Source organism: Tetrao urogallus (genome assembly GCF_951394365.1).
Source record: "Tetrao urogallus genome assembly, chromosome: 2".
Classification (NCBI taxonomy): domain Eukaryota; kingdom Metazoa; phylum Chordata; class Aves; order Galliformes; family Phasianidae; genus Tetrao; species Tetrao urogallus.
The window spans coordinates 23,350,816-23,374,092 of NC_136814.1; the positions used below are offsets into that span (position 1 = coordinate 23,350,816).

At 38.5% G+C, this 23,277-nt stretch overlaps 1 protein-coding gene across 2 annotated transcripts; it reads right to left on the reverse strand.

Annotated features, from left to right (window-relative positions):
• Positions 1-19,135: 19,135 nt before the first annotated feature.
• Positions 19,136-22,849, reverse strand: COX7A2L (cytochrome c oxidase subunit 7A2 like; the record flags this gene model as incomplete). Of its 2 annotated transcripts, XM_079532639.1 has the most annotated exons (3): positions 19,136-19,315; positions 20,155-20,289; positions 22,778-22,849. In XM_079532639.1, 3 exons carry the CDS (start codon positions 22,847-22,849, stop codon positions 19,172-19,174), a joined length of 351 nt encoding a protein of 116 aa, XP_079388765.1. In that variant the 3' UTR covers positions 19,136-19,171. The 2 variants fall into 2 exon arrangements, with proteins under 2 accessions (XP_079388765.1, XP_079388766.1); XM_079532640.1 differs by lacking the exon at positions 20,155-20,289.
• Between the last annotated feature and the right edge of the window lie 428 nt (positions 22,850-23,277).

Genomic DNA, 23,277 nt, shown 5'->3' on the forward strand with positions numbered 1-23,277 from the left:
TGAATATGGGCTTTGCTAACCTTCTTAATGAAAGCACTGCTTGGAAAAGAGGTTGAAATTTTGGGATTTTCTTAACTAACAACTTCTGTCTCTAGGCGATTTTGAAGAGTATCTAAGATCAAACCAAATGCCTCATTTGGTTAAATAGCTAACTTTTAATTAGGAAAAATACAAAAAATGTTCAATGAAAAGAACTGATTTTCTCTACAGATCCTGAGGCTGAAGAACTCTTATTCTAACAGAAAAGGAAAACTAATCAGTTTGAAATAAACTTATAATTTAAACTGTGGACTGCTTGTAGGTCAATTACAGACCTGAGTGTTCACCTTTCTCTAACTTCATACAACAATTAACTTGGCGATTTTTCTTTGCGTTTTTGTTTTCTCTCTTGAGGAGGTAAATACCTAGTACTCCTGATCCATTCATTAGGCATAACAATACACCCTTTAACAAGTATTCTTTCCTTTTTTACAGCCAAACATTTTGATAACTATCTTTTAGAGCAAAAAAAATCCCCACAAAACATTAAGTGAGTATAAATCATTTTCTCAGCCCTCAAAAGGAAAACCAGGCTTACTTAACACGGCCTTGCAAACACAGGTGTACTGTATCCTGCATTATCTTCTAGGCTGCTCTCAACATCTGAAATCTCTTCACCCAAAACTGAACTCTGAAGTCTAGGTTTACAAAGCTTTTCTTCTCTCAGGAAGAAAAAATAAATAAATAAATAAATAAATAGACCACAGTCTCAAAACCAACGTATTCCTTACATCAGGTGTCACTGTTTCCTACATTCATGCTTCTGTCTAATTGTTTTTGTTTTTTTCTAACATTTTGAACATTCAGCTTTTATTTTTTTAATATGGAATTAAGGACCAGACAGGAACAAAGCTCAGATATTCTGAAAAATGTGCAAATATGGAACAATTAGGAATTCTTATTCTTCCTAAGAGAGAAGACTTGAAAGAGGGATAGAAAATCATACGTAAGATCTAGACAAAGCAGTCAATGGACTGCAGAAGTAGCAAGATTGTTCTCAGATGACCACTTATATTTTCCATTCCTTTTAAAAATAAGGATTTCACTGAGTTTTCAGGTATGGTTTTTTGTATGTTTGGTTTGTTGTTTGATTTTAGATAGTATTTTTTCTAATTCCTAAGGAATGGCTTTCAGGATATGCTGCCAAAAAAAGAGGAAAAGTGAAAGAGCAAGTAGATTAATACCAAAATAAAGGTATTTATGCCAGGAGGAGTCAGATTGCAAGGTAACAAATAGTCAATCAACAGGGGGTGGAGAGTGCCAGCTGGATGTTGTCCTCACTATCTGCTTGGGATTTGTTTCTCCTGGTGTTGCCTCATTCTTTCCTCCTACTGAAAAGTTTTCCTGGTTTGTTGATCTGTTGTCTTTCCTTAGCTCATAATGGCAAGACTAGAGGAGCTGAAGTGTCCTTAGAGGTAAGTAAATACCTTCTGAGTTTAGTTTAGTAGTTTCTGAGTTTAGTTTAATAGTGGGGGGTGATGGTGGTGATCTCAGAGCCTGAAATCATAAGAGGAGTTATTGGCATAGCCTTGTGTGAACGTGGTTGCAGTATAGGATCCCTGGATCTGCTAGCAGTTGCCAATGAACAAGTGTTTAGGAATAAATGTGATCCAGTTGAGGTAGGGCCTGATATGTTTGTAATATCATATCCAAATTTTATTGAATTTTGCATCATGGCAGAAGCCATGGCATCTGTTAGCTACCTGAAGTGACACAAATGTCTAAAAAGATGAAATTTGTCTGGAGGTCATTGTATATAGAGAGGGAATTTTGGATGAGCCACAAAGAATTTTTTCTTGCTATGTGTGGAAATACTAAAATTGTATTAGCTTTCAGATATTCATTCTGTGTGATACTGTGTTGCTAGAAAGAGCTAGTTGATGACAATTCCTCGAGGCATGTGAAATTGTTAAACTCAAGCATCACCTCAATTTATTGTTGTTTTAACATTTATTTTTGTTAGAAGCTGTTGAGATGATTCTGAAAGTACTATTGTGAGTTTTTGTATTGTGTGTGTAAGACTAGGAAGCTCATGAAAGCTTGGAATGCTCAGTTTTGATTGAACAGGAATCTGACAACCACGTAATCTTGATATATATGGCATTTTCTTTAATAAGACAAAAGATGATGCAGGGCTTGTGTTATTGTAATTGTTGGTTGCTGCAACTGTGGTTAATGTAATTGGCCCCACGCAATCTTCATAATTCTGGACAGAGAGACTGCTGTGGTACCACAGTTTTCTCCCTAAGTGAAGAAGGGAATTTCATCAATTTGTTATTTCTTTATGCTTTACTGAAAGGTTATGTAGACGAACAAAATTGTATTTTTTCTCCTAAGGGACTCTTATTCTTCAGATTTTCTTGACTTTTCACAAGGTTCTTCCCTCCATAGTTTAAACTTATAGATTTAAATGTTCTGTGGAGGACTCTGCATGGTTCTTGATTTATATTGTTTGAATTATTTTAAAGGCAGAATATTAACAAAACATCTTGGGGTACATTTCTATATTGGATTTCGTGGCCTAGCAGAGAAATTATGGGCAATTCTAAGTAGCTCTTGGTTCCTGTTTATGAAGTATGGTTTCCTACAGCACAAGATCTCTGTACCTTTTTGCTTGCTTTTTCTTTTTCTTATGGTTTTCTTTACTATTTATTTTTGTGATTAGTGTAATATTTTTATTATTCAGCTCATTACACACAACATGAAAGTTTCTCCTTCAGTGATGTAAACTTACAGAAACATCCCTACCAGGAATTTTCTTTCCAAGCTGTAATTAACATCACAGAATCGCAGGGATTGGAAGAGATCTCAAGAAATTATCGAGTCCAAACCGCTGCTAAAGCAGGTACCCTATTATAGGTCACACAGGTAGTTGTCCAGACAGGTCTTAAGTATCTCCATAGCAGGAGACTTAACAATCCTTCTGGGCAACCTGTTCCAGTGCTCCATCACCCTTAATGTAAAATAATATGGACTTCCTGAATAATTACTCATCTTCCCTGGCATTTTCTGAAGCTATTTAATCTTTTATTTCTTCAAGCAGAAAAAGTTCCATAGTTGGCAGGTATCATTTTTAGCTTCTTTCATAGCGCAGAGATAACATTCTCTTTGGGGCATGGTAATACCACCCTGCTCACTCATTAACATCCCACTTATGTTCTCACATACTCCTTCAAAACTTCATCTGGTTGTTTGTACTGAAGAAAGTCATCCACCAAAAAAGAATTATTTAATACTTATTTCAAATAATTATATGAAGCTTTTGGTCCATGGCTGTGTTTCACACCACGACCACAGTTGTTAACACTTTCCCTGATATTAGTGTCCTGAGGCCATAGCAGATTGTTGAGCTGCACCCTATAACTACACACTGGGTGAGACATCCCTTTTTCTGAAGAACATGTAAATAGGCATTGGGTGGGATTTGTAGGGGTGGATGGAAGTGACACTTGCTTTCTTATGAGCCCCTCAGAGATAACTGAAAGCATTTAATTATGTGATGCAACAGAAGTAACCAGCTTGCAGAACTGTTGTTGCACAATACATGTACTAGACCTAACAAGGGCAGAAAAGTAAGATTGTGACCTTTTGTCTAACCTTAGCAATAGCACTGAGGAAGCATTTAGGCAGAAGAAATTGCTTTTCCAATGCACTATTTAACGTAACAATGGCAGCCTCTTCACATTAGTCATAGTTTTTTTCTGTTTGAGTGGATGCAGGAATAAGTTATAAATACTAATTTCTAAGAGAGAAATAACCCGAGTGTAATTCTTCGTGCCATTAATGAAGTTGAAAATATTGTTTCATTGGCTTAGAAATACATGAGAGGTGATCAGTGTGACTCTTCTGGGTCTGTGAAAATAAGTGTTGGCTTCATCTGAATTATAGAATCATTTAAGTTGGAAGGGACCCTGAAAGGCCATTCAGACCAATTCCTGTGCAACAAACAGGGACACCTAGAGCTTAACCAGGTTTTCTCAGAGTCCCCCCAGACTGACCTTGAATGTCTCTAGGGATGGGGCATCCACCACCTCTAGGCAACCTGTGCCAGTGCCCAACAACTCTGATTGTAAAAGAATTCTTGCTTGTATTCAACCTAAATCTCCCCTCTTTTAGTTTGAAACCATTTTCCTTGTTCTATCACAACAGACACTTCTAAAGAGTCTGTCCTCTTCTTTCTTATAGTCCCCCTGTCGATACTGAGCAACTGGGAGGAAGAGAGAGAGGCTTTTCTTCATTTATTTTGTTGTTTTCTTTAAACAGAGGCTGTAGTGTGTGTGTACACATCACAAGTCTTTTAAGTCTACAAAAAGGATGACAGTTGTATGGGAAGTGCTGAGTCACGGCCTGAACCTCTGATTGATCACCTGAGGCGAGCCATGAGCCAGCCAGAGGAGCACAGGTGAAGGCAATTCACCTGTGCTGCCGGAAGGGGTGGAGCCAAGCTCCAGCCCTCCTAGACCTATTTAAGAGCTGGCTACCAGTGGGGAAGGATCTCATCTGGAGATCCCCTTTTCTGGTGTTTTTTTGTGGGTGAGCCTAGCATACGGGTAAGCCTTCCGTTTATTCTCTCTTGTTACCTTAGTCTACTTTGCCTAACTCTCTTGTTCTTTTTTTGTGATTGTAACATCTTAATATCCGCTGATTATATATCTTGATATACATTGATTATACAACAGTATAGTCTCCCTTCACTTGGATATGTTATACCCCAGAGCAAAGTAATTGAAGGTTATCTACCTAGAAGAGAATCGGAATGGAACCAGACAACATGATAAACAATTTAGTATTAAAAATGATTACCTGGGAGAAGGTAGCCCTCAGTCTCGTGAAGTCCCAGTGCAAAGAGAAAATGTATCAATAAATCTAAAGCAGCTATTTCAGGCATTGCTCTGGAACATGAAAGAAAAGAGAGTCTATAGACAGGAAAGACTTGACCCTGAATTGCTTTATTGAAAGACTAGCTGTTCATAAATACATGGACACATGGTCTTAAAGAGAAGGACTTTATATTGCCCGTATTGAAAGAAAGCCTGGGTGGCAAAGCAGAGGAAAATTCAAAGGAAAAATGTAATTTGGACAAAACTGGAGAAGACGGGAATTAGTCATAGAAAACCATATGTTGGAAGGGGCCTCTGCAGATCATCATGGAGATCAGTGTAGCTGCTTTATCCAAAAAAATCTCACTTCAGCATTAACGTTGATTCATGTAAATGTTCAGTCTGGTATAACTAGATTATCTTACAATTGGCTCCCATTTACTAAACACTGGGGAGGAAAAAAAGAAAAAACTAACAATGGTTGGAAAATACATCTGCATGCACCTTACATTAGTCTAGCTCAATAAACATCATGTGCTTGTTTTTCATGTGGTACTGAATGAAGGTGTCACAAGCAATGTCATTGAGTAATAGAGAACATTGAAACCATATATTATTCATTTCTTCATTCCTAGATTAACGAAGAATCAGTGGAAGGTGAACAAAGGGAGCATAACTAAAAGTAAATATCAAGTAGAGCAGAAAGGCTCAGCTCCTCGGCAGTAATTCAGCGAAGTGACTTAGCAACTGCTAACATGGAACAGGAGGCACAGAACAGCTTTTCAAATCTTTTTTTTTCTTTTTGTGATTAAAGATCAGGAGATTATGGTGTTAGAAAAGGAAAGATTAGAATATCCACAGATTGCTCCTGAAGTGGTTAGTGTGAAGACAAAAGCTATAATAGATTGTATAGCTCAGCTTATAAGAGCTGGAAAAATTCAGTACAAAAACTGGAAGAAGCATTCTGAGGCAGTTAAAATAATGTTATTTCACTGACAGTATGGATGAGTGTTCATTTTGAGGTCTGTGAAGAATGAAGGACAAATAGCATTTTAAAATGTCAGCCTGAAGAAGGCATAGTGTTACACTGTCTGGTCCTCATCTTATTTCATTTTTAGAAAGAAAAATTACTCTTTCAAAAAGGCATTTTTTTGCCTTTGAGAATGGTATGTGGGCTGAGGTATTCTCCTTCCTGTTTTCATCATCTTCTGTTAAGGGTGATTCTTATCTAAATTACTGGAGCCTGAAAGGGCTCAGTTGCATTTCCTTTTGCAAGTGGCCAGATGCTGCTGTCCAAGGAACGGCACAGCAAAGAACACAGTAGGAACAGCTCCTCTGCTTCTTTAGGACATTTGCTGTGACAAAGCTTCATGCAATAGGGCTCTACTGAGTATTAGATGATAGAGTATTTAGGTTTCATGCTGGATAAGATAATGGGGAAAATGCTTGGCAAGGAAAGGTGACGCCACAGTCTGGTGTTAATGGAAAGAATTGCAGGGGTAGCTGCGCAGCTCATGCTGCAGTTCATCACTGATTGTTTATATTTTGTACACACTTGCAAGACACACCAAGAGAAACATGAGGCATCACGAGGGAGTACTGTGTCTGAAAACAGCATCATTGCTGAGATTGAAAGGTTGACTGTGTGTTTGCCTCTGCCCATTCAGGGGTCTGGTCCCATTGCAGAAATGCAAAGTGCTGGGGCTGGGAGGAAAGTCACAAACTGGTCGTGATGAAGGCATGCAAGGTGTGCCAGAGGAGAAAGAAAGGAGCACTAAGCAAAAGGAAGACAGAGTGACCACAGATGTGGATTCTGCTGATCTCTTTTTATGAATGTATTTCTTATGTTTGAGGATTTTTTTCTTAAATATTATTTTCATGAATTACAGCTCGTTTTCATCACATACTGAATAGATGTGTCACTGTCTCTTTTTAGATTTCAAACCATCTGTGATGGTATTGGAATTTTTTTGGACTTTTTTTGTTGTTGTTTTTAATGTTCACCTGCTAGGAGAAGGTGGACCTGCCTCCTTTCTCTTTTATTTCTTATCCATTTAGTGCTCAGATTTCTTAAATGCAGTCTCAGATAGGAATTTGTCGTGTTCCAGCTCGAAAAATTAAAAACTGAAATTATTCTTAGACTGGAAGGGTCTATACAAGCCTCTCTGTAGACACTCCTATGTAATGATATGCAGCATGAACAAGATTCAGATTTACAGAAGTGAATATAAATGTTTAAATTTTACTACTAATAAAAATCAGATATAAGGGTCCACTTGTTTAGCTGAAGTTGTGTGGGTAGTTGACAACAACACTGAAGGAGAAAATTAATGAGCAATAATGTGATTAGATGAGGGAGGTACTAGGGATTTGCTAGTACCTGGCCTGATTACAGATGTTCAATCTGTGGATAAGTTTAGAATAATGAGTCTTAGAGTGTAGGCTCCAGTGAAAGAATGTCTGTTAATTGGGAAGTTGCTGCTATATGCTGAATAGGAGGGCAACTGGTGAGCCAATTTAGAATTATCCCCAGATGATTTCTACTTAAGGCTTAGTGCCACAAAAGAAGGAACATGTGGATGAGAGAGATTGACATTGTAGGTGAGCTGAAAGCTGATTTTTTTTTTTTTTTTTTTTTTTTTTTTTTTGTCTCAGACATCTTGCAAACACAGGAGTAGTTTTGATTCTGTTTAGGTTTTTACTTCCTGTAAAACATGTTGTATTAAGAAGTGGGGAAAGTACATCTTAGTAGTGGTGTGGTTGAATGCAACGTGGCACAGGTAGAGCTGTGGCACTCGATGTCTTCAAATGAGAAATTATGGACAACCTGCGTGTGTCAATTTTCAAACTCAAAGGAAAAAGGCCAGCTTGCTTCATCCCATGCCGTGTGATGCAGCCATAGTCATCAGGAGCAGTGCTCTGAAAGGGAGTCTCCAAGACTGGGAAAGACAATTTCTCAGCAAAACTAATTCTTTTCAAATCTGAGCCTCAGTAAACAGTTTCAGAAGGTCTTTGCATGAAAGCAGAAGTGGACTAATAAAGAGCGTGAAGAGCAAAATAGGTGGAGCAGAAGTTGCCAGAAGGGGCCTGGTTTGTAGCCTGTCCAGCACAACATAGGTGCCAAAGGGCTTCCTTTACCTTCATTTACTTGGGGAGTAGACTGTTTTCAGGGACTGGAAGATTTTTATTCTATAGCAATGCTTTTACTTATTTTGTTTGTAAATACAATTCATATATTTCTAAGAATTTTCTAGCTCATTGATGGACCCTTTTGAATAAGGCAGAGGCACTGCTGTGCTGGGCAAATATGGGAAAATGCTTCCCTCTGTTGAGAAGAATCTTGGGAGTGGAAGCCAAAGGCTAGACAGTCCTCCTGCCTTCCTTCTACTTGCAAGTTCACAAAGTCAGTTTCTGCATATAGCTCACTTATCTGCTCAGACTTCAGTTTCACAAACATGGTTTCTACTGGAAGGGAAAACTCCAGTGTGTAGTTATTCCATTCTTCAAAAAGGCTTTAACTTAAACCTCAAAGCACTCTGAAAATATAGGAAGCTGACGGACTTTTTTAAAAGGCAATGTGCAACAGGCTTTGCAGATTCTACTAACAGACAGCATTAATGTAATGCTTTTTAATGAGGCACCATCATGATTAAAACACCACCTGGTGAATGAGAGCAATAAAAAATATTCTGTTTTTATCTTCCAACTACTGCGAGTTCATAGCTGGCTAATAACCTTGGGACTTAAAATGCTAATTATAATGTTTGGTGTTGCTAGGGGATGATGCTGCCTGATACACAGTAGATGCTATGAGCAAAGGATATGCCTGAGGCACGATGGCAACTCATTAAATCTTTTTATTATTTTATTGAATAGCGTTTGATGGCCCGCGAAGTTTGATGCAGTTTTCAGTGTTTGTTAACATTGCTTGTCCTGGTTAAATGATTAGTTAAACAGCATTTTACTGTATTATGGATATTTTTAATAACATCAGTTGCTGATGATCGTGTTCTAGCTTGATATAGATGCAACAGAATGCAATGAGTTGGGTTCTCCAATGCTCTGGCTGTTTGGCACTACATCACTATGTCCCTGAGTAAATCATACCTTCTTGCACCTTTTCCTACAAAGATAATGCTCACCAGCAAATATGTTTTGGCAAAGCATCACAAAGTGCACAAACCAATTCGAGTCCTATAGGCTATCACTGCAAGTTACATCAGCAGTCTCAGTCCTTCACAGTAGTACTGTCTTGGTGCACTGCCATCTCTCCCCTCTGCACTGGCCCAAAGACTTTCTTGCAATGCTGTGGATTGGTTATGCAACATGTGATTTGGCCTACTGTTTATCTTTCAGTTGCCAATTTACACTGTTTTAAATGTTTTTGCTGATCTCCTTCAAATTCTGAAAAATTAAATTCCTGTAAGCTTCTTAAAAATCAGTGCCTTGACAGAGTAGAGAGTTGAGACTTATGGTGCCAGTGTTAGGAAAAGCAGGCGGAACTCAAATGCTGCTTGTGATTTGTTGGGGCAATTTGTTTGCCTGTCTGTAGCTCGTAATTATCTGTTCCCTGATTAAAATATTAAAGGGATCTAGGAGTTTACCTCAAAGGAAGGGCAAGACTGAGGTTTAAAGCATGAGTACTGTAGGAGAGTCATTACTATTTTTGTTGCATACAGAACAGTTTGGATTCAGTTCTTCCACGCTGCCTTGTGAACATACACTGTCCTCTCAGAGTTACCTGAAAATGTCCTTTCCAAAGTGGTTATCAATAGAAATTTATTAAAATACATCGTGTCTTGGGTTTTGATGTGAGAAGAAGCCCTAGAAAAACACATGTGGGGCACAATGAGATTGTAAAGCAGTTAGGCATAATCTGTACAATTGTGTTAGCATTAGTCAGGCTGAAGATCAAAGCCTTACAAGTCTTCCACAAATGGCCCCTAACTTTTGTGTCCTTTTGTGCTTTCAAAGCAGGTACTGAGAGATTTTTTTTGCCCATGTTTTTCAATGAGATAAATCCCCAAGGTTAGTCTCAGGCAAAGCAACCATGATAGCTACTACATTCTAATCCTGTCAAGTGTTGAATGCTTATTGTTTCCTTTGTGAAGTTAAACTGCAAATGTTCAATAACTTATCCAGTAGGGGCTATGGTCTTTCACTGGGGCTAAGGACTAAGTCTAGGGACATTAATAGGGCTCACAGCAAAACATCACAGATTTTCAGCAAAACTCCCATTGCAACAGTGAAAAATTTTGAACGCAAGAAATCTAGGGAGAATTTTTCGTATCATCAGCCTTCTGTGTTTCCTTTTCATATAGCCCTATATAAAATAGATTTTAATTTCCTCTTCATTCTTAATGCTTCATGTCCGTCCCCTCCTTGGTGCTCAGGGATGCTTGTTCTGAAGCTGTGCGTCTGTCCAAAGTGGCTGTGAGTCTCAGGATAATCTTACATTGTCTTAATATTAGGTAATTTTCAAATTCCAAGGAAAATATTTCAAAGGTATTATCTCACTAAGTTTTAAGTACTTTTGAAATGGAGAATCACATCTCTTCAACAAAGAAGACAAAAACATATTTACATGAAACACTGCAACATTAAAATTCAATAGATAGGGTAAAACACAGAGGTCAATCAACCAGGAATAATTTCCAAATCATTCTAGCTAGAAGAAGCAGTACAGTCACTTTAATTAATAATCTAATTGTAAGTTCCAGACAGAAAGCACTATTCTATGTTATGTTATTAAATTCTTCAGTTTTCTATTTCATTAAAGTTCCACAAAATAGTGTACAAATCAAGCTTGTTTTCAAGTGTTCATCAACAGACTTCTCCATTTTGAGGTCTATAGTCTCAGCCTATGTTTGTTTGAGAAACGTAAATAAACAGTCCTCTTCACTGAGATGTCTCAATGCCCTCATTGCCTTCTGAGAGGAATAAAGTTCTGTTCATACAATGCTTTTAATGGTCTGTAATGGAACGTCTGCCTTCTTTCAACTCACAGATGAACGTTTCCATCACAAATGCAGTTATTTGTGTTGGCTCTAATAGAACTATTTGGATAATTTTTCTTTGTGATAGCTTGGACGTGCTGGGGAAACACTAGAGGGAAATTCACATTGCCATCATTTTTCTCTTCTGCTCTTTGAATGCTTCTTTCTATTTCTTCTCTAAGAAGTGGAGTATGGATTTCAACTCGTGTACTAGTCTAGTCTTCTTGAAGTCCGTTTTACTAGAAAACCATGCTCTATTTTTCTTTCATATTTTTTTTCAGTCCTCATTATGCTAAATTAGCCTTCAGATTAGCTTTTGTCTTTCTTTCCTCTTTTCCTCTGTACTGCATTTTTTATTCTAGCACATGTACTCTACTGATTTAACCCTGTGAAAGATAAATGCACATGTTAAAACACCCGTAAGGTATTTGCACTAGAGCCTGGTACATCTTATTCTGTTTTTTAAAAAATCTGTTAGAGTTCATCTCAGAGAAAGCTAAAACTTGCTCAGTCTTGGGTTAAATTCAATGAAAGCTTCATCTGCATGAGGAAAGGAGAGAAAAAAAAAAAAAAAAAAAAAAAAAAAAAAAAAAAACAGTAAGAAATATTGAACGTGGGCTTATTCCATAAATTGGTTATTTTTTGTGTTTTTATGTATGTCGTTTAAAGCTTCAGAAAAAGCAATTTTTTCTATTTTCAAGTTAACTTTTGAAGGTTAAATTACCTGAGAACAGAATATTTTGTTTCAAGATGAATGGACTGTTTTAAGCTCAACTTGAAATAGAAATCAAGGAGGATTTTTCTTACTGAATTAAAATGTCATTATCCTAAGTTTATTTTGAACAGATATTACAATTACAGCTGATAAATTGAGAAGTAGGCCTCTTTTATTTCCCCCATCCTCTTGTGCATGATGTGAAATACATTTCAAACCTTTCATTACTGTATTAAAATGAAACACCTTCATAGTTCAGGTCTAACCAAATATTATTAATGAAGGATTAATAGAATAAATCGCATTTGGGTTGAACTCTAAATGAAAAAAAGTAAAAAATAAAAATTGAGCTATTGAAATAAATACGGGAGCTTGGCCTACATTCAACAACAACAAAAGATTATAAGATGACATCTCATGGCCATTCAGGCTGTGAGATCTGACAGACTCTTCCAGCCCAGAGAACCCAGTTGTTCACCACAAACACAACTATGAAGATGCTTACAGTAGTCAGTGCCATCACTGTTTAAAAAAAAAAATGCATTTTGTAATGCACAACTGATTTTGTATGAGATAAAGGTGGATTCTGAGTAAATCTAAGGGAGTTAATATACTTTTTCATTTATTCCAGTGTGTCCAGTTAGAAATTGCCCTTTTCAGTGGTTGGGGTGTCGATTTTCCCTTTGTTTTCTCAGATGTGATCATAATGTTTGATAGAAGCATTGTTTGCATATGGTAGACTTACAGTCTACCATTTACTGAACACACACCACTTTCCATTCCACAACACTTCTGCAGACTTGACAATCAGGACTGCATTGTTTCATTATGCAGGTATGATCTTGTAGATCTATGTTGGATACTTTAGATGACAAAAGAACTATTTTTGTATATTTCCTTTATAGTTCGATCTACGCTCTGCATCCTGTTAACTTTCCACTCCCAGAAGAGCATAAAACTGGGCCATATATATTGTCACTTTTACATTTAGAACTTCCATTGGTGTCAGCATGAGCCCTGTCTGGAGCTGCAGACACGTGGCCTATTGCAAACCGCTTCATAAAAAAGTAATTGCTCTCTGCAACTTGATCTTTCTGATCAGGACAGATAAAATCAGAAATAAATATTGAGGGTTGGTGAGGATGGTGGTGCTGTAACCCATAGGTACTACTTCCCATCATAATCTGTGAAAATGGGCAGGAACTTATTTTGGTGTTTTGTTTATTGGTGCTTTTATTTTCTAATGCCCTCAAACTTAACTTTGGATGTTTGTATAACAGACCATTGTAACAGAAATATAAAGAACATCTTTCTCATGTATGTGCCCGCTCTGGCTTAGATTTTGCCAGTGGAAGTTAAACTGGGGGAAATTGCTAAGCAAATCTGAACAAACATAATTTTTTTGTAATAAAATAGTGAAAAGTATGGAAATAGAACCAGAAAATGAACTAGTATCTTGTTCTAATTCCTCCCAGAAGAGAGGATCCATCTGATACATGGCAACCTAGCAGGGTTCTTCCAGTTCTGGCCAAACATTTTGTGCTGACAAAGCTGAGTCTAAAAATGACAGCATACGGGATCCTCGCAATTTTTCACAAAACAAAACCATTAACAGAAAAATTCTTGTTAAAACTTTTCACAAACTTCTATCACTTGTACCTAAGTGCCAACCATGGTAGCTAGACTTACTATTAGACCAGCCATAGTATTTATCCCCTTCTTCTTAGACAAGTCAGGCATGTGAGGTGCTAAAATTTCAAAGTACAGTCTTGCTGTTTAGTTGCATCCATAAAAGAAAGTAATTGATGTCATAGAAACAACTGTCCTATTGCCACCCTATCTCCCTCATTCTATGAGTAACAAAGGTTATACCATCAGCATGTGTTTGCTTGTGGCTTCCTATTCCCAGAAACAGAGACACTGACATCCATTCCTGGAAAGGAGGAGCAGCAAGTCAAGGAGAGAGGAAGGCTGTGGTTAAAACTGCTTCTGGTAGATTTTCTTCTAATTTTTACATGGATTTGTTTATCCCGTAAGATTTAAATACAGAATGTGGGATTTGAGTCTGAAATCCAAGAAATCGTATTACATAGGTTTTCTTACAATCAGTGGTCAGTGAAAGTAAAAATGTGCCGTGTAGAAATGAGAAATTTCTTTAAGGTTACATACTGCTCTGAATTATTCAATCACTCTGATATTCTCAAACTTAGAAAATGGTGTGTTAGTAAGATATTCACATTTTGTACTGGAGGGATCAAATGTGGATTCTCTGTAGACAGATCTAACAGGCGTTATTTACAATTTCTGCACAACTAGGAGTATGTCTACACAGAAGTCCAGAGTTTTGTCTAACAGGCTTGCCATGAAAAACTGTTTTTTAGGGCTTTAGAAAGGCCTTCAGGTGAAATTTTAAGAAACCAGGGAATCTAATTTTGAGCTTGCCAGAAATCACATTTTCATTGTTTTTAAAGAATACTTCTCTTAACAGAGATTTTAAGATCACAGTGCTGGAAACTGTTGGTTTTTCCACATCTTGGTGATCCTGCATAGACTCCAGACTGCTTTATTGCAAAATATTTGTTTCATAAAAGCCTGAAAAGAAGTCTCAACTCCAGTAAATTCTGTTGGGTCGCACTGTTAATGATGAGTGTGCTCATGTGTGTGTTTTGTTGTGAATATCAGCTTTATCTCATCAGTTCTAATTAAAAGACCAACTTTTTTTATTACATTTATGCAGTACTAAGTTCAACAAGGAGTTGTTCATTAGTTTTTCAGCCCTGGTTTCAAGTGTGGGAAGAAGTTGCCCTGCTCTGCACTGCGCAGCCTCACCTCCAGCAATGGGTGTGGATTTGGGTGATACGATGAAAGAAGGACATAAAACTATCAGAAAGTGTAGGAAAGAGTGCTATGAAGAGCCTAGAGGGCAAGAAGTATGAGGAACAGTTGAGGTCCCTGGGTTTGCTCAACCCGGAGGAACTGAGGGAAGGCTTCAAAGCAGCTGCAACTCCTCACAGGGAGCGGGGGGCAGCGCTGAGCTCTGCTCTATGTGACAGTGACAGGGCCTGAGGGAACGGCATGGAGCTGTGCCAGTAGAGGGGCAGGCTCTACACGAGAGGATGGTGGGCACAGCCCAGAGCTGCTGGAGTTCAAGGAGCATCTGGGCAAAACTCTCAGACATAGGATTTGACTGTTGAGTAGTGCTGCGTGGAGCCAGCAGTTGGATTCGATGATCCTTGAGGTCTCTTCCAACACAAGGTATTCTATGATGCTCTCCAGGTATGAGCTGGCAGCAGACCATAAACACATAGAGTGAATAGAAGCAAGATTGATGTGTATGACTGCATTATGTGAAAGATATTTAAAAAAAAGAAGAAAAAAAGGAAAAAAAGACTATGATACACATTTGAGACAACGTAACTGTAAGAATGTTGCAGGGAAATAAAATATTTCCTGCGCTTCTCTGAGACAGACAGTGAGGTGCCTGGAAGCAGAAAGTCTTTTGCTGCCCCTACATCTGTACAGCAGTGTAACAGCTTCTTCAAAGACTTGACAATGTGGGAAGGGATTCACCTGCATAGCTAAAGCAGATGTGAATTGCTGAGTTAACAACATAGGTTGCTCTGAAAGTAACACTTCCTATTTATTTCTGTGGAAATGATATCAGCTACAAAGAGCACAATAACACTATTTGATAGAATGAATTCTCAGCTACAAAACAGTTGTTCAATATTAAAAAAAAAAAAAAAAAAAGTTTTGATAGTTACATATATTATGTATTTTATGAGACCTAAGACAATTCCTCTCCACTTAGTGCAGCTCAAGTAAGCCAAAAGTTTGGACACCTATGCTTTAAAGGAACATCAATTAATGAATTAACATCGAAATAATCAGGCTACTGATGATTTAAAATGTTGAGGCAAAAATCTGTTGAAATGACACGGTCATGCTATAATACTGGGAAGGAATCCTCTCCTTAGCTTACTCTTATTTTTAAAGCTGCTGGAAGACACACTTGCACTTGAGAAGATGTTGATGGCATGCATTTATTCCAGAACACCCACATAAAAAGAAGGGAGAGAGATCTTATTTAAAAAACATTACGAAGATATAACTGTTGAATCCAGGCTGCCGGAGAGATCATTTAAGAAGGAGAAAGATGGTCTCTCAACCATAAGATAATGTCATGGGGATGAATGATTATCATGAGATAATTTTATTCCTGAGTATTGTAAATCTCACCTGTTTTCCCTTCCAACCCCAGCTCCATGGAATATGAGAGTTTATTACAATTTATTCTCTGCTCTGTATTCAAGCCAAAACATCTGGGTAGAAGCTATCGCTTAAAAAATGCAACTTGTTTTCTTGGACCTTGCTGCTGATATGCTGTGTAAATTTTGAGGTACAGCCAAAAAGTATTTTTTTTTTCTTTTTTAAGAAGAGTGCACAGTGAAATTTGTATTACCCAATTCTGATTCTTATTTGTGCCAATGAAGTAGCCTTCTTGACACCAACATTCACTCATCATTTTCCTTACTTGTTTTCCTTATTTAAGTCCTTGTTTGGCATCCAGTCAGGGAGAGAGATTATTTAAGTGTGCTCTTGAGGACTCCAGGATAAGAAGATTAGATCCCTCCATCATAAAGAATAATTCAAAGCACTTAAATCCTCTCAATCTTCATAAGGTCTGTGGCATTCAAGTATTTTAAAGTAGGTATCCAACAGCTTGTTGTTGTTTTATGTTGTTGTTCTTAGGAAAAAAAAAATTGCAACATTAAATCCTTTTTATTATGATAATCTCAAAACTAATTGAGAACTGAGTCAGGATTTTTACTTCTATATTCTAACCCTCTGGCTGCAGCTTCCGAGTTGTTTTCTTCTTCAGAGCGTTTTGCTGAGGGAATAGATATGCACTTTACTCTTTCTCTCAGGACTGCAACCCCTGCCCAATGGCTGCTGACAGCTGGTAACGTTTTGCTCTTTAATCTCCAACTCAAGTACGGATGTGAACCTGACAAACTGAAGGAGCTTTCACATCCTGATTCAGCTCTATCATGCTTGTTTTGTGTGGGTTTTTTTTCCTTTTTTTGAGAATGAACAATTGAAATTTTTTTTCAGAACCTACAGTGCTTATAATAAAATAATGCATTATCTAGTATCTGGTTATCTGCAAAGTTTTATAGTATTTTCTCTTCAGTTTAGCACACATGCTAAATCTGACAGTGAATTGGAAAAAGCTAGACCAAGGAGAATCAGATTATTTTTTGATATCCATAGCTCCAGCCAAGACTCCTACTGTAATATATAAACCCAATATTCTAGCTGAGTTCCTTTCAAAATAAATGTGAAGCTGAGCAACATATGTCTCTGCTGTTCTTTCCACAAGTACTTGGACAAGTATTGCACTTGATTAATATGCTCTGGGATAACAGTTCAGTTAATTTAACCACATCTACTGCAGCAACAAATGGAAAGCAGAAACTCATCCTCATGGAAATTTCCCTGTGAAGTTTGTTTGCAAAGTATCCTTTATTAGAAGGATTGTAGGGGAGTGCTTAATATATGGTATGCAGGAAAGACAATGACCTCCATGCTGCTTTATTTATTTAATTACTCTTACAAAATAGAAAAGTTTAGCAGCCTACTTAAGATTCTTAAAGCTATGGAGGCATGTATTACTGAATATAAAATATATTTTCAGTTGAGGCAACGTAGCTGTCAGTTCCTGGAAAACATTATCTTATTCTTTGAGTGTTGCTATCCTTACAATTTTCTTATTTAGTAACTTCATCTCTCCATTCTTGAAATACCAGCATTGACTGAATTCTGATCACAATACAAGCAGCTATTTTCTTTCCTGTGAAAGAGTAACAAGGCTTTAGTATAACTTAACTACAAAACAAATCAGTTCTTTAGTAAAAGAGTGATCCAATGGAAGTCTCATGTTCCTTTATCAATTGTTTTGCTTAATTTACATGTTTTTGCTTATTTACATTTTTTCTTCACCTTTCTGAGAGATGAATCCTCACAGAGGCCAATGCTTATCCAGACTCATTGCCTGAGTGATTGGAAGTGAATATTCTGTTTGTAAATTAGAGCAGAATCTATCAAATTAGAGGATACCTTTTGAAAGTACTTACGTAAAACTTGCAATTCAAGGCTATGATATTACAGGGGGAAAAAAGCCCGAAGCTTGATTAGTTTCACCTCTACCCACACAGAAAAGGACATTGATGCTCGTATGTCATAAAACTAGAGAATAGCTTGGATTGGAAGGGACCCTAATTCCAATCCCTTGCTTTTGACAAGGCTGCTTCCCCCTTACTCCTCCCCCCAGCAGGGGCTGCCCACAGCCGCATCCAACCTGGCCTTGATCCCCTTCAAGGGGATTCACAGCTTCTGTGGACAGTCTGTTCCAGCACCTCACTACTCTGAGTGAAAAATTTTCTAACATCAAATCTAAACCTCCCCTCTTCGGTTATAAATCATTCTTCCTTGTTTTATTGCTATCTGTATGTGTGAAAAGTTGGTCTGCCTCTTGCCTATAAGCTCTTTTTAAGCTCTGGAAGGCTACATTGAGGTCTCCCTGGAGATCTCCCATAGAAGAGGTGTTTCAGCCCTCTGGTCATCTTCATAGACCTCTTCTGGATCTGCTACAACAACTCTACATCTTTCTTGTGTTAGGGACAGTATTACCTAGATGTACATAAATTTGTGCATGCACTGGAAAGAATACACAGCTGAGCTATGAAATGCAGTGACCTGTTTCACTAAAACATAATTAAAACAACAAATGAATTCCAAGGTAGGTTTTGAAGAGGGCTAACATCTTTAAAAGATTACAGTAAGGTATATCAACCAATTTTTTGGTTTGTGATCTACAAGTTAAACCTGAGTAACAGTGTATCAGTACTACCAGGTCAGCTGAAATGGTATGAAATGTTCAAGACTTGTCTATTTTATTATTTGTGTATTTATTTTTATTGCATGAGAGCATCTGACAAATGAGTCCAAGAAGTCCAAAAACTGGTACAACTGATGCTAGCGTACTGCTGCATACCGTGATGTTCACATTAAATAAATCCAGTTTACATGTTCCAAGGAGATAAGCTGTTTGCCCTACCATCAGAGGAACAAGTATTTAATGACATGCCAACATTTAGAGAAGTTCCACTGCCACTTGCTTATGTAAAATGAGCAGTGTATCTCATAAAAATTAAATGATTTTCTTTTACTCTTTTGGAAACTAGCAGCAAGCTCCCACTAAGAAATGTGGAGCCTAGTCCAGAAAGTGGTACTTCTGTCCTATCTCCAACATTATTGAAGCTGAGTGGGGATTAGAAGAAAAAGTTCAGCTTTCTCCAACTTCATACGCTCCTGCGAGACAACGAATACCGAGCTGCAACCGTAAGTTAAGATGATGACTAAAAGTCATTGTTTATATTAATTTCTAGAACACATAAGGCAACCAACGTAAAAACATCTTCCTCCAAGAAATTTGATCTGAAAAGATGAACATTAAATGATCACAGAATTAAGAAGCAGGTAAAGAGAAACACGCAGGAGGTCTTTCCAAGAATTGAGTCCTGTGAGTCATGGTTCATCTACTTTTGGCTTCTTGGTTGTGAGGCCATGTACAGTGCTACTAGACAGTAGATTGTCCCGCCTATTGTGAGAGCCATAGTGGTCCGATAAAGCAGCTTATCCGGAACTCCTCGTTTCAGGTGTACAGGCAGCCCATCTGCTTTCTGTGGGAAGAGTTTAGAAATAAATAGAATAAAATAAACACATATAGAAGACACAATGAACAACATACCTCAGGTGAGCTAAAAGACTTTCATAAGGAAAACCTCCCCTCTGATAAGCTATGTACAGACATACTAAGTGCTTTTCATTTAGCAAGACGAATGCAAAGCAAGTTAATTGTATTAGTTAAAGGCATTAAATGCAGGCAGAAAAAATATATTGTGAAATATTTCTAAAGAGGACCTGGGTGAGAAAAATGACGCTAACAAAAGAATGTGAAAAGTTATGTAGAAAAGGTTATTCACCGAGTCAGACTGATATATTCCAAGTGCAAGTGGCATGAAAGAGAAAAGGGTACATTATAAAATACATTCTTGATGTTTTTATTAACAACAAGAGAAAAAAAATATTTTATGAGAAGACTCAGTATGCTTAGAAATTGAACAGCTAAAACAAACTGGCTTCGAAAACCTTACTGTGCTCTTTTTAACACTGCATTAACAACAGAATCTGTAATATTCAAATTATTACACACAAAATGATTTGCTTTGCTCCTCCTATTCTACTTGCAGTCATATGCTTGGATTCCAGATGTAAAGTGCTTCCACTAGTCAAATAATACAATAAACATTTTTTTGAAGCAAATGAAAAGATAAACTTACTAGACTTTCTGTACTTATGCCCATGCAAGGCTGAGGAAGAAATACAAGTTATACTATATTTCCTTAACTAGAAAAATGTATGCATTGTAGAATGATGGAAGTGGTCAGCCACGTTAAAATAGAGCAAGATATGGATGACTCTTTCATTTTCTGTAATTTACTCCCAAAGTTGTCATTACCTGAAAAAGTTTCTGTAGGTCTGGCACCTGGTTTTTACCCAAGAAAGAATCAGTTGCTGGTAAATCTGAAGCAAGTTTAGTTGTTGTCCCAAAAACCAGAGCTGGGGATTCAGTGGAAACTATTGGTTTGAGTCCCTGCATAAATAAAGATTAAAATATAAAGGTATACAATACTTGTAAATGTACCAGTTGTCATGCTAGACAGGCACACTGCCAGTCATTACAAGGATACATTATAAAAATATATATTTCGTATTAAGACTCATGGTTTCAACAAAACAAAAAAAAAAGTGAAAAGTAACGAAAGACATTCTTAGCTACAACTTTCGACTTAGCAAGGATAATAGAAACTTTTTTCTTTTTTTTTTGTAGTGACAAATCTACAGCTATCATAAGCTTTTCTGGGCTGGTACTTGTCCTAAGTCATTCTGTTTTTACACAGAGTACCCAGGTCCTATCAGCAGTAGGTTTGGGAGAGGAAATCCCCAACGCTTGTGTCAGACAGAACGAGGAGACTTCTAACTCTTCCTCCCAAATATTCCAAGCAATTGCTATATAGTTGAGCCTTAAATAATCAGAATGCATAGGTTGGAGGAAGAGAGGAGGCAAGGAAAAAGAAAATAGGAAAAGGGGGGGGGGGGGGGAAAAATGTGAGGGAGACGCAGGCTAGGTGTTCAAGGACACTCAAGAAGCCCTGAATTGGTGGCTGTTTTACACAAATCTAACATCCCCTAATTTGCATACTGCTGCAGCTTTTCATCCCTCACGTATCTCTTATAAGTCAGCACAATTTAATTGCCTTTCAGTTCAGATGGCTGTACTCTGAGATAAAACCTATGTAATCCAGTTCGATGGATTAAATTTTAAGTGTACAAAGTCACTGTAGTCATGGGGTGGCCTCCTTACCTTTATTGTTATATTTAGCCATTATAGTTCAGCACATGACAGTGATGTTTTACATTATAGCTCCTGAAATAACCGTTTTTTTCTAACTTGCCATAAAAAAGACATAACACTACTGTGTTAACCTGCTTGTGTTACATTTCAAATAGGAGTAATTGATCTTCATAGTGATCTATGTTAGTATGCAGCTAAGGCTGCACCTGGAATTCTAGTTTCTGCTCAAAGGACTACATGATACATTTAATGTTTAAGAAACTGAACAATGTTTTGAGCTGAGAGACCTGGGACTGTTTATCCTGGAGAAGACTGAGAGGGGATCTTATCAATGCTTATAAATATATAACAGGTAGGTGTCAAGTAGATGGGGCCAGGCTCTTTTCAGTGGTGCCCAGCAACATAACAAGAGGCAACAGGCAAAAACTGGAACACAGGAAGTTCCATCTGAATATGAAGAAATATTTCTTTGAAGGTGACAGAGCATTGAAACAAGCTGCCCAGAGAGGTTGTGGAGTCCCATTCTCTGGAGATATTCAAAACCCACCTGCATGCTTTAATGTACAACCTACTGTAGAAAACCTATTTTATCAGAGGGTTTGGACTAGATGATCTCCAGTGGTCCCTTCCTACTTCTATGATTCTGTAGTTTGTGAAGTCAGACTTGTATTATTTTATGCCTACATACCTGTAGACCAGGCATGTTATTTTCTGTACAGCTGATTGCCTTGCTAGCATGAATCCCAAGGCAGATTTACATTTTCCTGACAGCACAAAAGAGTTAAAGATTAGGAGCACAGTTACTAGAAATAGCACCACACTTAAGTTTATAAATTTTAGGGAAATTGGCAAATCTGAATCACAGAATGAGAAAATAGAGAAACAGCAAGTTTCTCAACCAAGTCCAAGCAACTCACCCTAGTTAAAAGATCTGTGGTTAGTGGATTTTTTAAATTATTATTGTTACTATTTTTTTTAGTAGGTACAAGCAAAGTAAGGTGTATCAGCTGAAGATAAAGCAGCATGACAAAATCTCTACGTAGGCTATGGCCAGACTTGAAGAACTAGGGAAAAGCTATCAGGTAAGATTAGATGAGCATTTACAAATGGTCCCATTACTACTGTTTTGAATACAAGCCCGTTGTCTAAGTGAACAGTTTGTATATGTAATGGTCATCGCAGTCATTAACCTCTTAAATAGAAGCAGCAGTTTTTAGCTTTACTCCTCACCTGCACTGGCTGAAAAAGTTCCCATTTATTCAACCAGGCTGAATTATTCATGCTATGTTACATAATTTAAATAAGTGCAAAATGAAGCCTTTTAAGAATGCTAAGGCTAAGACAGAAAGCACGGTACAGGTCTCAAGCTAAGGGATTTTTTGTTAGTACGAGCAGTTATGTTACTGTCAGCAAAACGCTTTCTGAAGTAGATGAGTAAGCATCGTGCAAAAGAATGGCTGTTTTTGGTTTTTTTAATCTTCCTGTAAGCAAACTGCTATATCCGCCTAGTCTCTGAAACAAGGGTTGTAATGCTTTCAAGTAGCTGCAATCTCCGCACGCACAGACCAGAGAGGCGGACGAGCGCAGCGCTGCTCAGCTGCCAGCCGCTATCCCACACTGCCTGTAGGGCTCCGGGCCGCACAACCGCCCCAGGGGCCGAGGGCAGCGAAGGTCACGCCCGCCACGGCGCTTAGGGCGGCGGCGGCGGCTGCGGCAGCGCTGTTACCTGCGGGTTGTAGGCGGCGGAGGCCGCAGCCCCGACGAGGCGCTGCGTGAAGCCGTTGAACTTGTAGTACATGGTGGGCACGCGAGCTCGCACGACCCACCGGCAGCGATGCGCGGCACGGAAGGACCCCGCCGCCTCCTGGCCACCGCCCGGACAAGCGAGGACCCGCGGGTGTCCGCGGCGAGCGCCTGCGTGCAGCGCCCGGAGGAGAAGCCGAAGGAGCGAGGACAGAGCGATGCCAGCGCGCGCGCCAACACAAGGCTCGGTGCGCTGCGGTGCCACGCTGGAGCCGGGCAGGCTGCGGCCGTCAGGCACGGGGAAGGCGCCCTGAGGGAGGGCGGGCAGCTTTGCGCATGCGTGGCGGCTGCGGTCGGAAGTCTGTCGGTCGGTCAGTGGTGCCAAGGTGGTAGAGGTCGATGGAGGGGAGCTCCGCGCCACGAACCGTGCCCTGTGTCTGCTTCGTGGGTGTGGGGCAGTTCGCTCTGAGCTTCTTGGTGGTG